The sequence below is a fragment of the Strigops habroptila genome, chromosome 5 (assembly GCF_004027225.2).
Source record: "Strigops habroptila isolate Jane chromosome 5, bStrHab1.2.pri, whole genome shotgun sequence".
Lineage (NCBI taxonomy): Eukaryota > Metazoa > Chordata > Aves > Psittaciformes > Psittacidae > Strigops > Strigops habroptila.
Window position 1 is genome coordinate 70960331 of NC_044281.2, and position 15814 is coordinate 70976144.

General features: G+C 39.6%; 1 protein-coding gene across 4 annotated transcripts in view; it reads right to left on the reverse strand.

Annotated features, from left to right (window-relative positions):
- Positions 1–15814, reverse strand: part of LOC115608805 (VPS10 domain-containing receptor SorCS1) — a 288946-nt gene that overhangs the window by 104678 nt on the left and 168454 nt on the right. For all 4 annotated transcript variants that reach the window (XM_032919968.1, XM_030488155.1, XM_030488153.1 and 1 more), the window contains exon 4: positions 9060–9218. In XM_032919968.1, the coding sequence (XP_032775859.1) occupies positions 9060–9218 (159 nt within the window). The remainder of the gene's footprint in view (positions 1–9059; positions 9219–15814) is intronic.

The following is a 15814-nucleotide window of genomic DNA, read 5'->3' on the forward strand; positions in this document are numbered from 1 at the left end:
ATCCATCCGCAGGTCCTGAAGGAGCTGGCAAATGAAGTTGCTAAACCACTGTCCATCATATTCGAAAAATCATGGCAGTCAGGTGAAGTTCCCAATGACTGGAAGAAGGGTAATATAAGCCCCATTTTCAAGAAGGGGAAGGTGGAAGACCCGGGGAACTACAGACCAGTCAGCCTCACCTCTGTACCTGGCAAAATCCTGGAGCAGATTCTCCTGGAAAGCATGCGAAGGCACATGAAAAACAACGAGGTGGTTGGTGACAGCCAACATGGTTTCAGTAAGGGGAAATCCTGCCTGACCAATTTGGTGGCCTTCTATGGTGGAGCCACGGAACTGATGGACAGCAGCAGAGCAGTTGACATCATCTACCTGGACTTGTGCAAAGCATTAGACACTGTCCCGCACGACATCCTTGTCTCTAAATTGGAGAGACATCAATTTGATAGATGGACCACTCGGTGGAAAAAGAACTGGCCGGATGGCCGCACGCAAAGAGTTGTGGTAAACAGCTCGATGTCCAGTTGGAAACCTGTAACGAGTGGTGTCCCTCAGGGATCGGTCCTGTTCTACATCTTTGTCGGCGACGTGGACAGTGGGATTGAGTGCGCCCTCAGCAAGTTTGCTGACAACACCAAGCTGTGTGGTTCAGTTGATAATGCTGGAGGGAAGGAATGCCATCCAGAGGGACCCTGACATGCTTGTGAGGTGGGCCGATGCCAACCTTATGAAGTTTAACCAAACCAAGTGTAAGGTCCTACACCTGGGTCGGGGCAATCCCAGGCACAGCTACAGCTTGGGAGGAGAAGAGATTCAGAGCAGCCCTGCGGAGAAGGACTTGGGGGTGTTGGTTAATGAGAAGTTTAACATGAGCCAGCAGCGTGTGCTCGCAGCCCAGAAAGCCAACCGTATCCTGGGCTGCATCAAAAGAAGCGTGACCAGCAGGTCAAAGGAGGTGATCCTGCCCCTCTACTCTGCTCTTGTGAGACCCCACTTGGAGTATTGTGTACAGTTCTGGTGTCCTCAACATAAAAAGGACATGGAGCTGTTGGAGCAAGTCCAGAGGAGGGCCACGAGGATGGTCAGGGGGCTGGAGCACTTCTTGTGCTTGAAGACAGGCTGAGAAAGTTGGGGCTGTTCAGCCTGGAGAAGAGAAGGCTGCATGGAGACCTCATAGCAGCCTTCCAGTATCTGAAGGGGGTCTACAAGGATGCTGGGGAGGGACTCTTCCTTAGGGACTGTAGTGGTAGGACAAGGGGTAATGGGTTCAAACTTAAACAGGGGAAGTTTAGATTAGATACAAGGAAGTTCTTTACAGTGAGGGTGGTGAGGCACTGGAATGGGTTGCCCAAGGAAGTTGTGAATGCTCCATCCCTGGCAGTGTTCAAGGCCAGGCTGGACAGAGCCTTGGGCCACATGGTTTAGTGCGAGGTGCCCCTGCCCATGGCAGGGGGGTTGGAACTAGATGATCTTAAGGTCCTTTCCAACCCTAACTATTCTATGATTCTATAACTGCTGCATAGCCCACTCAAATACCAGTGAGGCCTGCAGCTCTCTGGCTGCTTTTGCTGATGAGACACACACTACTGTCATGTAGACTTGTTCAGAATTATTATAACACAGTATTTTCTTTTGTGCATGTTCATCAGATCAAAGCATTCTGGAGATGACCTTCAGCTTTCTTCCTACCTATCCCTCAATTACTTCTCACACATTCTCAGACATGAGCCACATCAGCTGGTGTTCTGATTTTGTGGCTGCTTGCAAGTAACTGTATTAGCATGATGTCTCCAGTGCATTAAACGCCTATATTAAAAAAGTGACAGGAAACATATTTTTACCAGCAGATATTTAAAGAAGTCTGCCTGGCATATATAAAGCCAGAAGGAACCACTAGTATCAGCAGTCTGTTCTCCTCCTAACAGATGTTGCAGAATCTTTACCAGTAACTCAAGCAGTAAAGAGAATTATTCAGGCCAACAACTGATGGCTGAACGAGATTTTATCATTTGGAAAGACATCCAATCTCAAGTCCAAGGGATGATGAATTTACCACTCCACTTAGTATGCTGTCCTCAAGGTTAATTCTCTTCTCTGTTAAAAAATACTTTCTCTGTAACAGGTAACAGGGTATCCTGCACTTGTTTTCTGTTGTCTTGTAAATTTACTAGGTAGGTAGATAACTGCTTAGATAATTGCATTAAATAGATGCAGCTGTGTTTGAAAACTGGATCACAGAACTATGAAGATGGTTAGAGGACTAGAACATTTCTCTTATGAAGAAAGGCTGAGAGAGCTGGGCCTCTTTAGTCTAGAGAAGACTGAGAGGGGATCTCATCAATGCATACAAGTACCTTAAGGGTGGGTGTCAAGAGGATGGGGCCAGACTCTTCAGTGATGCCCAGCAACAAGATAAGGGACAACAGGCACAAACTGAAACACAGGAAGTTCCAGCTGATTGTGAGGAAAACTTCTTTACTTGGAGGGTGACTGAGAATTGGAATAGGTTGTCCAGAGAGGTGGTAGAGTCTCCTTCTCTGGAGATATTCAAAACCTGCCTGGATGTGATTCTGTGTAACCTGCTCTAGGTAAATCTGCTTTAGCAGGGGGCTTGGGCTACATGATCTACAGAGGTCCCTTCCAACCCCAACCATTCTGTCATTCTGTATTAGAATGAGACAGAATAGACAAGACTTATTACAGCGGAATTTAGGTCAAAGTGTCAGAATTTTCATGCACACAAGAATAGCTTTGAATTTAAAAATAAATTATTATTGTTTATCTTTTGCATTACATTAAAACCTATGTCTCCAAGTGAATTTAGTGTTGACAGCACTTTATATAATAAGAAACTGGAGATATGTTGGAGAGTACAGCCAAAACAAGTGACAGACAGAGAAATGAAAGGTGACTCATCCACAGAAAAGTGAATGGAGTTGCTTAACACCACAGAGATCAGTAGTAGACCCAGTAATATGGAGTACATTTCTTTATTCCCAATCGATGAACTCTCCAACTCTGAGGGAAAGGAAAAAAGTCACTTTTCCCATGGAAGTAGGAAAACCGGAGTTATGCAGAGCACAGAAAAATCTTGCAGAGAAACAACAGATCTACCTATAGCTGTAAGAATTCATCCAAGGATTCCAAAGCAGCAAAAGAACAAGTTCTCTAGGGGTACAGAGGGCTGATATTTATACAGATGGATAAGCAAGAACATATTGATTTGCCTAAAGATGAGTGAGTCAGTGGTAAAGAGCACAGCGATTACTGCTCGAGTCTTTCCTTCTGTTCACTAGTCACACTTCTTGCCCAGAAATATATCTTCTTCTCTAGACTGCCAGGCTGCGACTGAGCTCTGCTGATTTTTAATTTTTACTTTTTTTTTTTCCTTTTTACTTTTTATCACTTATTAAAGGAGGAAAGAATGTTAGAGATTACTCCCACTTTTAATTCCATTCTCTATTTTAAATTGCTACCCCAGCATATTATGCTTAGTGAGGTCTGTAAAAGACTGATGGGTAGCCTAGGAAAGCATATTTCATGACACAGTTTGTACACAGGCTTATGGCCCACTAAAAAAACCCCACAACAACCATTTGACACCATTATTCTTACTGAGACAATGTTGAGGAACTCATGGTTTGAGAAGAAAGGAGGAAAACTAATAAAATAAGAGCCAGATGAATAGTTTTGGTGTCCTTTCCTTGTTCATTTTCAGTATGCTGGTTGCCACCAAATGCTTATCAGTATGCCTAGAGATAACAAGGCATATTTGTGAAGAGTTGTGTGCAAGATGTGTTATCAGGATGCTCATCAAGTGTCTGTGCTCAAGGTCTTCGCACAAATGGCATGCATGGCCCTAGCTACAAACGTGGATATTTCTGTGCATGACTGATCACTTGCTTAGAAACATGTCACATGGAAAGTCTTAAGAAAAGGGGCCTAGAGCTCACAAGGCCTTTGCATGGAAAGCCCTTTCCATCCCTGGCACAAGTGCTGGTAACCCAGACAGGTTATCTAAGTTCGTGCAGAAAGTGCAACATTGCAAAGGCTGGCACAACTTTTAACATGCAAATTCTGTATTATTTTTCAACTTCAACCATATGCATCAAAGAGAATCAAGTCTGCTGGAAAACTGGCTTGGTTGATTAGTGGTGCCGCAAATATGAACACAAATAGTGCAGACTGTTGCAGGAGTAATGCCGTAGGGAAAGGGGGAGTTATTCACATAGGCTAATGTTGGCTTCATGCAAACTAGCTCCCTGGTTGTATCTGTAGTCTGTCAAAAGAGATCATCTTTTCTAGAGGATGATTCAGAGTGGCTAATGCTTACCACTAGAGAAGCTTTTTCCCTCTCCATTAATTTTAGATGGGATTAGTCTCCCTCAGCTAACAGCAGCACAAGTGAATAGTCCTCTAAATGTTGTCAGCAGTGTGGGAAGAAAAAAAAACCCACTCCCCTAAAATTATGTCACCTCATGTTAACAGCAATTTTTTTAAAAAAGCTATGATGCAATTTCTGATACAATAAACCTGGATTTTATTCCCCCTTCTCTAGTCTATGTATTCAGCAACTGTTACCACTGAAACTGAGAGGGTGTAAGTAGGAACAGAATAATTTAGGTTGAAAGGAACTTCAGGAGGTCCTCGGTCTGACCCTTTTCCAAACAAGGTGACTCTCAAAGTTAGATCCTAATGCAGTGAAATGAGAGGTTTTAGGATTATGAAGTGCATTCAGAATAGTCCATCACATCTTGAAGAATGAATACTGGTTATCTCTATGGCAGATACTCTCTTGTCAAACATACCATTAGGGCAAACACATGGATAGATGGGGCTGACGGTACTTTTAAGAGTTGGCCTGTTCTCTCACACAGACCTCCTTGGCAATATGCATCACTATCTCTATTCTAAGTGGTTCCTCTATCAACCCTTATGTGAGAACATCTTTCTTTTCCACTTGAATGCATGAGGACTGGACCTCCATTACTGTACGAAACTGAACATGACATGGTCTGATGACAGAAGATATGCTGTCCCACAAGCAACAAAATCCCGATTTGCTAAACTTCAGCTATATACCCAAGTATCAGCCCCTAATTCACTGATCTCCACCATAACATTCACAGTATATAAAGGTAGATGAGTGGAATCAGATACCTGGGAAAGGCCATAATGAAAGGAAAAAAAAAAAAAAGAAAGAAAAAGGAAATGTAAACCTCTTCATTTATTATTGCTGCATTGACAGAGCTCCTTTAGTCTGGGGCAGCTTACTTTTCAAGAGTTCATTTAAAATAAGAGAGAAGAAGCAACAACAACAACTCCATTTTAAACCTGTTTTTTCAGCCTCTGTTTCTACCTTTCACTGTTTGAGTGCCTCTGCACATTTATTCCTGAGCTGGGCAATTACAACCCTGAATTTTGCCCGTCTGACTTGTGTTTCCTAATTTCACCTGTATTTCGTCTCTCCAAATAGCTCTGTTATTCATGGCTGATTGCTACCCATTCCTCTGTGTGTCTGACCCACCTGAATGCAGAAGATATCTCCACATGAAGTAGAGGCTCTTACATCCTACCCTCTGATTACACAGCAAACCACTTTTGAAGATTAGATGGTAATGCATAAGCAATAATCCCATAAAACACAGCTCCTCATCCTACAAGCGTGCTGATTAAATCCACAAGAGCTCACATGTACAAGACCTCCAACAAGCTTTTGCTTCACAAGTAATGCTATACTATGTCTGAAGTTTCCTCCTGATTTGTAACTCCTCTTACACAGAAAATGGAGGAGCATGCAGCAGTTCTGCAATTATGTGGTAAGAATCAGCCATATAACAACTGTACTTTAAGCCAAAACAGTGAGTGCAATCATGAAGCAATTAGTGCAGGCAGCAGATGGTTTGCTGCTCTTTTTTTCTCAACACTGGCAGGAAAAAGTCATGACTGAATAAGGGACTGGTCTGTCAGCAGTGGTAATTCAAGTCTGCTGCCCAAGGCAGAGACAAGGGGAAGAGATATGTGAACAAAAGGAACAGATTTGCTGAAGCTTAATGAGTTGTTGCTCATCAGCTGAACCCCAGTAATTACAACATTCCCACACACACAACACCCAAGAAACTGGGACATGAAATTACTTCATTTACCATAGATTTCCCTTCCATTGAGTAAATCTGTATTCAACTACACAAAAGATGATCTGTAGTACTTATACTGATAGACTCAGTGGGCTGTGACAAGATTAAGAGATGATGCTATATGACCCATTTCCTGTTCATTACAAATAACCAATGAAAGGCATACTCTGACTATTGGGTTTGCCCTCAGCAGTCCTGAATTGGATGAACAACTTCTGAGAAACAAACAATCCAAACCCAGTGTGATTCCTTTCTCTCCAGCTCTATTCACCACCTGATTTTCCTGGTCCCACCTGCTGCATTGACAAGATGCAACTGGATGGCAGCAAAGATGTGACTTGCTAGAAGCATGTAAATGTATCTTCTATCTGATTCTCACCTCCCTCCTGGCTGTCAACAGCAAAATTAAATGACTGTAACAATGCTAACTGGTCAAAATCCAACTTACTCGTTACTGCCCCCACTAATAAAACCTTCACAGCCTCTTCAATCAGTGGTATCAAAGTCGGTGATATCAAAATATAAATTCCTTGCCATGGAGATACATTCCCCTTGCTTCCTTGGGTGACTCTTAGCATGCACACAGTGCCTGGAATCCAAGGAGTAAATTCCCTACATATGGCCTTAGCATGAGATCATGAAATAGCAACCAGTAGTGTCATTTGTTCCAAACTACCCCATAGCTCCCATTGCAATTATCTAAATACCTGCAGGACCTCTTAATTACTCTGAGAAAATTCTGCCTTTGGATATACAAGCATGAAACCAATGGGAGTCATTTACACTTAGCCACAGGCTGAACTTGACCCTTAGTTCAAGTTGCATTTAATTTAGCCCAAGCTGATTAATACTCGTTGCCTGCTAGTTACCCTCCACGGTTCTTGGCCAAAGCTTGTTCAAGTCAGAAAACGTATCCATTAGGCTTTAAAGTGGAAACCAGGCCTGTGACTCACACCCGTACAGAGTACTTTTTAAATTTTATTTTAGAGTTAACTGCTACAGTAATGAACTGGTTTTTAGGATTCTATAGAAGAGTGGGAGTTTCCTACGGAATAGTGACAATATATGTGCTGGTAGCCATCTACCATAAATTAGATGAGCATTAGCTGTATGGACTCTAATTAAAAATTATTTCCTGAGCAGGCTGAATACCACAACATCTGAAATTCGTTTTCTACTATATCCTACTTTTATTTGACAAATCTACCACTGAAAGTTTAATTGATCCTCATGTAATAAATTTCCTATTACTAATACACAGCAACTTTCATTCCAATGGGTCCTAAAAGGCAGCAGAGACCAGATTCTGTTCAGCTTCATATCAGTCCAGAGAATTCAACAGCCACAAGGGAAATGAAACATTTTGACCTCTTCTAATTACATACTAAACAGCCAAAAATGTAATCTGCACCTTCCTCTGAACAGATTATAATGCATATTACAAAATACAAAATGCTCTGAGAGGGGTGAATGAAAAACATGACATGAAATTGACTCTACAAGAAGAATTAGGCAGGCATTTCTCATAGTTGGGAAAGCTATTAAGCTAGAGTCCTGGAAGGATACTGTTTTTGAGTTTAAAGCACAGACTGAAATTCTATTCCAAAAATTCCCATAAGATCATTTTGTGACCTTACCTACTTATTTAGCTTCCTTTTGCCTTTATTTTCTCAGGCTTACAGTAATAGTAAAAAGAAGCTTAATGTAAGGTAGAGGAAAATTAGTTGTTTAATATTTGTTAAATGAATTCATATACACAGGCAGAAGGCATCATGGAATTCAAATATTAATGCTGATATTTACATTAATGTATAACCAGAGCAATTCAGCCACTACTTTGATTATTGAATCAGATTCTCATAGATTCATCATATGTAAACCAAAAAGAGACCACTAAACTCCTTTGCATAAAGGCTTATATAATAAATGCCAAGATATTTCACTCTTCGGGAACTCAAGAAATTGTTTTGGTCTTTTTCCAGTTTTACTCAAAACATCAAAAAAAGCATTAATCTGCCATTTCCCAGAACAGTTTGCTCCAATGGCTAGTTACTTCACAGTTGAGTTTATCTGCCATTGACTTCTAGCCATCAGTTCCTGTTAGAAGGTTGGTTTTTTTCCACTAGATCAAAATGCTTACCTCTATGTTTTGTCTTCCCCCATGGAGATATTTATGCACAACAACATAGTTTCCCTTCCATCTGCTTTTTTGTGGAATAAACAGATTCAGCTCTATAAATCCTTCACTGAAAGATGACTGATTTGTGAGTATTGATGTTCCTGATTTTCAAAAAGTTCTAACAATGTGGTCTCTTACAATCAAGTCCTGTTTTGTTGTCTCAAGTTGGGCAGCGAAAAATCAAGGCAAAACTCACAGCGTATTTATTTGGCTGATGGATTACCCGTACTGAAGGAACTGGACTCCAAAGAAAATTGATTCACTACTACTTTTCTCTTAGAAATCAAAGACTACTTGAAAATATGCCAACCAGATAGGAACAAGAAGTGTCTCATACTGTTCTTGGAGCTGGTGCTAGGCTAGAGAAAGAGAATTGTTAAGGAAGAGGACAAAAAGCCTCATTAGAGGTTGTTATTCCTATCATGAAGGATCCTAGCTGTCTTCTCTGCCCACTGCCTGTCACACGGTATTGCCAAAAGGACTGATGAATAAATGCAGACTGCCAGGTCTGCGTAGAGGGCTAGGCCCCAAGAACACAGTAGTTGCCCATGTCCTTTACTTTGCCCTTTACATTGAGGCTTACTCCATTATTTCCCGCTTGGAAATACCAGTTCAGTATTTCCAAAGACTATCCTGGTATCACCCCAAAGACTGTCCTGCATGCCTTGTGGCTGTTACATAGAGAGATGGGAAAACCCTAGGTTCTCACTAAGAAAACAAAGCAAAATGCTGCCAAAGATTCTTACCTTCTGATCTTGGCTGTATGCTAAGATCCAATCTTCCTTCTTGGGGTGGAAGAGCAGACTGTTGATATAGAAGTTCAGACGGTATTTTTGATAGGTAGCCCCTTCATCAGAACTGATTAATAAGCTGCTCTCAACTTCTGGATCAGTCAGCAGCATAATCTATATGGCAGGGAAAGATAAAAATAGAGTGGTGAAGAGGCATCAGATAGAAAAATAAGCAGCTAGGAACTGCAGATAAGCTTATTAAATACATCTATTTCACGGTGTTTGTAATGTCAAAACTAAACATAGCCAATCTTTCAGTAAGGAAAACAAGTACATTTCAGCTATGTATATAAACACATAACATATGATTAACTAGGCAAAACGACTTTACCAGTAGTTAAAACAGTCCTAATGAAGCTATGCTTAGGTTCCTGAAATTCACCAGAGTGCAAACTTACTGAATTACCAGACAGCCACAGTGGGCTGCTAGTGTCTTCATGAATGATCTATTGGAGGGGCAGACAAAAAGTTAGGTGTTAAGGAAAAAAGAGACATAGGAAAAGGAGAGAGAGACACGCACAGAATGATCCCTAATGGTGAGATTTGTTAGACTCTGGCAGAATTCTAAGGAATATGACAGTTTCATTGCCTGGAACGTTATAACCTGGCTGGCTGCAACAACCCATCTTGTTTTGGCAGGAGAACACGTTTGATAACATGCTGGGTTCTTTCCATCTCCAGTTTCTGTGGTGCTGTGAATTATAGATTTGGTAGTCTATCAAAAATAATCTCTGCATAGTAAAGTTGCTTTCTAGCTTTGTCCAAGAGTGCTAGTTCAGGAGTGGCAGAAGACATACAGCTTGCAGTTGTAGTAGCTACTTCTCCCCATTAACTATGGTATTAATTGGTCTGCATTCCTGATGAATCAGAGAGAATAATGAGATACTCCTCTCATGTGCCTCTGCATGAAAGAATATATAGGTTTGAGCAGTAAAAAGAGATCATTCCAGTATTTCAGCAAGCAACAGAATAATACCCTTAAGGAATGGGAATGAGGCACTATGAATGACATACATGAAGAGCTCTGAAGAATATTTGCCTGGGAAAGTATTAAAGCCTTGAATCATTAGCTTTGGGGTTGTTGTTTGTTTGTTTGTTTGCTTCAAATATTTGTGCTGCTGTTGCTTTGCAAATGGCAAACACCGATATGTTCTTAGGCAAGCCTGAAATGAAAGGATCCCCTACGGGCATTTCTCAGAGCAAATTCCTATCTGTGTTTGGGTGCTGAAAAAATCAGGCATTCCATTTTCTTCTCTTTCTTTCATTTAGGCAGGCAGAGTTAGACACAACTTAACTCATTACCTATGAATTATAGGGAGCCGTAAGTCTTGGTAGACACCAGATACTAAAGAACTATTTGTACATGAAGGTGTAAATACACATATAATCTACACAGGAAATGTCCTTCATTATTGGGTAACTGCCAGAGGTTTTTAATCTATCTCTAGAAAAACCCTTGGTAGCATAACAATTTGGCCTGTGACTTGGAAGTTTGGGGTTCTTCATAAACCTGTTACATCATCACACTGTATCTTGAACATAAAATAGGGTAATGTTTCGATTGTAGCATAAAGGTACTGTCTCCTTTTGTATCTCCAATTTACTTTTGAAATCTTGTGAAGAAAACGTGCATTATTAAACATTCTTATTTCCATTTAATACTTCCAAATACATCAAGCATATCATTTACGTGACTTCTCAACTAAGATTGCTTGATAGAAACTACACAGAAAGCATCAATAATCAAAATGTCAATATATAGATCATTTACTGTCACTAAGTAGCCTATCTAGCTTCTGAAGCCAAAAATTTATTGTGATGTTTATCAGTTGGTTCTTGTTTCTTACCAGACTGATTTCTGGGACAATGTTCCTATGGTTAACATTTATTGATTCAGTACAATGATTCAAGCATTATGATTTTCCTATTTTTATGACTTCCTTCTTGAGTGGATTTTGTTTATGTTGGTATTTGAAAATATCACAGCACAGCATTAATTTGGACTACAGCAACTGGAGCAGAAATAAGCACAAATCAATGAGCTTGATCCAAGTTCCCTGAAGTTAATAACAGTCTTGTCACTGACTTTGTATTGTGCCTCTAAGGCAAGTTGTTAATCAAGATCCACTCTAGTCTCATGTATTTTCTTCTACCCGCATAAGGAACTCATCTGACCTCATCACTGTCACATCCAAGCACATCACTGCCTTAACACATTTTCTGTCAAGCCACTCCTCTGAAGTCTGAAAGTGCTCTTATCTCCATTTCTTAGAAAGGGAATTGAGGGATGAGCTCTTGAGGCACTGAAGCACTTAATTCCTCATTCAATCAATAAAATTTAAGTGCCTAAACAGACTTGCCAGCACTGCTGACTTTGGCTTTAATCTGCTAACTACTGCCCTAGGCTATTCCTAGCATGTTTTCAGGTATCTACAGTCTCCAGAAGCCTTAGCAGTTGCATTGTAATAGCCAGCTATTTTGTACGTATGAAGTGTTCCAGGACACATCAGTTTTGATATATGTGACAATAGCAACAGTGTCTTAGATGTCACGAAGCTGTGCAGAACTGCCACAGATTTACGCAAGGGCATACAGAGAGTCGAAGACAGGTGAAGGAGTTGACAGATGACTCTAGCCACTTGTCAGATTGTTAACTAAAGACCAACTTTCAGTGCTTGGGACAGCATTATCTGCTTCACTTTTGTCCACTGTATTGCCAATTATTTTGCACAGATGCCGTAAAAGAAAACAAGCTAGAGTTGGCTAAGCAGTCACTACTTACATCATAGTCAAAGCACCATACTTCTTACAAGATAAGAAAAGCAAATTTAATTACAACATTTCTTCTCGTAAACAATCAGAGATACAAGCCCAAAAGATAGCATTCCAACCACTACTGGACAGTTAGCCCAGAGTATCAGGTTAGTGCTACTCTAAAGTCAGACCCTCTGCCTCCAAAATGCCCGTACTGCATTATAAGGTGTCATTTCAACATCAACCATTTCATTCAACAAACCCACTTCCACTGAACTGCACTATGTGTTGATGCAGTTGCAGCCACATTAGCTTAGTTTTATTGCTTAAGTTGCCTGAAGCACCAGTGAGGAAGGAGGGAAAGTACAATGTCTTTAATTTTTGCTGTTGTTGCAGCATATGAAATACAGAATAAATAAATTTTAGAATATTCTTTGCAATAAAAGAAGCCAACTTCTGCTTTGAAGTAGTCTATTACCCACTGACTTGATACAGTTGCCTATACAGAAAATAAAAATGAACACACACACGTTGAACAAGAAAAGCATGGAAAATAAAACCAGCAACAATAACAAAGTGAACCTAAGTTTAGAAGTCATAAACATTAATATTTAAGAATATCTAAGATAAGAGATTAGAAAAACATTATTGGTATATTTCTGACTTCACTGTAGGAAGTATGCTGGATTCCTTTAAGTGTGAGCTCATCAAAGGAGCTATCTTCTTGCTTTATTTCGACAATGCCTAATACAACATATTACTGCTTTCCCAGCTAACACTGGTTTCTGGACAAGTATTTTCTGGACATCATTGCACAATCAACATGACTTTTGCACAGGAAAATTACATTGTATATCTATCCAGGTTCTTAGAGGTTGTAGGGAAAGATATCTAATAAGATTTTTGAGAGGTTCCCTTGCCAAAGGATCTGTCATTGTATAAAAGGCTTTTCCATAGATTAATTTATGGTTAGAAGATCAGCATCAAACTTCAGGGGAAAACCTTTCCATTTCCACAATGGAAAGAAGTATTCACTTGGAATTTTCCCAGTGATTTGTGGTGTTCAATTTATTCGTTAATGATCTGGAAAGAGGAAGGAAAGATAAGTGACAAAGTTTGCTGATGGCAGTAATGTATTCAGAATGATGAAGACAAAAGTCAGCTATGAAGATCCGTAAAAGGATTTCACAATACTGAGTACCTGAGCACTAAAATGACAGGTGAAATTCAGTGATAAGGTATGAAAAAAAAAAAAAACCCCAAAAAAAAAAACCAAAAAACAAGAACCCAACAGAGAAAGAGAAAAGCAATCCCAGCATAACAGACAGAACAATAGACTCTGAGTAGATAACTCCTTTCAGGAAAGGAGTTTGCAGATTTCAGTGAAGGGGTCTGTGAAGATAAAAACTCGGTCCTCAGATCCTATCAAAAAACCTTCAATTACAGCAGTAGGAATTACTAGGAGAGAATTAAACAGGATAATAAATAACGCCAATAGGCCATTGCGAAGTGTTCCCACAAGTTTTACACTGGGTGTTATTCTTATCCTCCACCTTAAGAACAACAATAAAAAAGCTATAGCTGAAAACACAGAATAGATATAAGGATGACTGAAGAAAACTAGGAAACATTTATTCATACAATCAGCAAATAAATGAACTATTCAACTTCCAAAAGAGATAAATGAGAGCCAATTTGACCTAAGTCTACAAAACTATGAATGGCCTGGAAATGCTTAGAGAATAATTATTCACTCTCTCATAATTTGAAACCCATGATCATCAAGAGTGAGATATAGAACACAGATGACATGACAAGGGAAGAACTACTGATGTCATCTATCTGGAATTCTATAAGGCCTTTGACATGGTCCCCTACACCATCCTTCTCTCTAAATCAGATGGATTTTGATGGGTGAACTGTCCTGTGGATGAGCAATTGGTTATATGGGGGAGTGGGATTAGTTGAGATTCAGTCTGATTTAGCATGGCTGTTCTTACATATGTCACTAGAGAGTGAATGCAAATTATAAACAATAACAACCTTATCAGCTCAGGCAGGCTGATCTTGCAATTTCTTTTGTGAAGAATTAGGCCCATCATTTTTATCTTGACAGATTTTAAACTACCTCTGATTCCAGCATCACACAATAAAGCTATTAATGTAGGAGTAAAAAGAGGCATACATATCCGCCTCTCGAAGTCAGCAAAGTCACTTAGTAAAGGGAGACCAACTGTAGAGCATCACTGGTATTGTTTATTGTTGTTTTATGGTAACATTGATATGAAAATACTAAACAAAAATGAAGACTGAGGACAAGCCAAGACTCTACTTCTCCCCAGCAAAAGTAATTGCTCTCTGTTCAGATCAGTGCTCATCAGTGATCAAAATCTGCTTACTCACACCAGGCACAGCAAGCACACGCTGCACTTTCTAATGCTGCAGAATTGGTGGGGGTTTTTTTCCTGTATAAAAAAGAGTCAAGAAAGTTGACACAGTCTTTTTCAACCAAATGCAAGACATGCATTAATCATCCATCCCCTGAAAAGGGAGAAGCTTGATTTGTTTTTCCTAGAAGTGACAAATGAACGCAAAACAAAATTTATAGATCTTAAACAATCCATATTATTTTCACCCCTCTTTGGTGCCAACTCTGCTGACGGCAGATAGCCCTTGACAGTTGTGTGGATATTTGCTGTCCTCACAAAAAAACCCAGGGACACTTCACAAGAGAATTCTGATTTTGCTTCCGCAGATGGAATTGTGATCCTTAACAAGTGCCCTGAATACTAGATTCAGTAGCTTTGTTAAAACAAGTCCAGAACTGCTCTCAATCTTTATTTTTGGTCCTCATATCTCCACTTGGACCAACTTTCCTCTAACATTTTGTAAGAAAGAGTGTAGTATTAGTGAAATGAAATAGTATGAAAATATTACAAATGTATTTCATAGATTCTGCCAGGCCTAGTGGAAGGTGTCCCTACCCATGGCAAGGGTGTTGGAAATAAATGATCTTTAACATCCCTTCCAACCCAAACCATTTTATGAGTATTTGATTGACATATTCTTTAATTTAATTCTGATGTATTAACAGATCTAAGTTATATCACCTGACCAGAAATAGTGATGAAATGCAAATAGGGTCAAATCTCCTGGAAGAACCTTCACCTTCCTCACCTATTACCTGCTTCTTGCACAGAGCTAGCACTGGTGACCCACATGAAATAAGTAACATTTTTCACAAGAAAACATAAGAGTGAAGTACAGAAAAAGAGGAAATCAGCAAGGGAGAAATGTCCTACTCTTCACAAAAGCAGTGCATTCCCTTCTTAAATACTCTAAATAGATGTATTTTTTCCAGCTTCTCTGGGGTTTGGTTTTTTTTTTTACATGGTAACTGATTGCAAAAGCATCAGTGCTATGGAGTTCCAACATAATGAAATGTAATTTCTGCCACTTTACATATCACTTCTGAATTTGGATTGCCATTTACAAGGCATAAAGATCGTGTAAAGAGAGAACCTGATTCTCAGACTCAGGAATTCACACATGCATTTCAAAGCAACATACCCTGCTTTTAACTAATCAACCTAGTTCATTGCTCAAGCTTTTTAAGACCTAGAATAAGAAATAAAATGGAACAAGCCAAATAAAGGAATTGCTTTGTCCATGACATTCTGAAATGAATGCAATACTAATTTATAGAAAATTAGAGGAACAAAATTACCATAAAGAAATAACTCAAGCATTTATTCTGATAATTGATAGAGAAAGAGGAGACCAAAGCCTTTACAAAGTTTAATAAGCTTTACTCATGGGCTAGCATCAGCTGCTGTAGAACTGCATTCATGAGTAATGCCACCACAATTTGGCTCAAGTCTCTGCTTTAAATAAATTGGTTAATAGTATTAGCACCGAAATGAAAACATTAAATGAACTAGAGCTGACCATTTTTA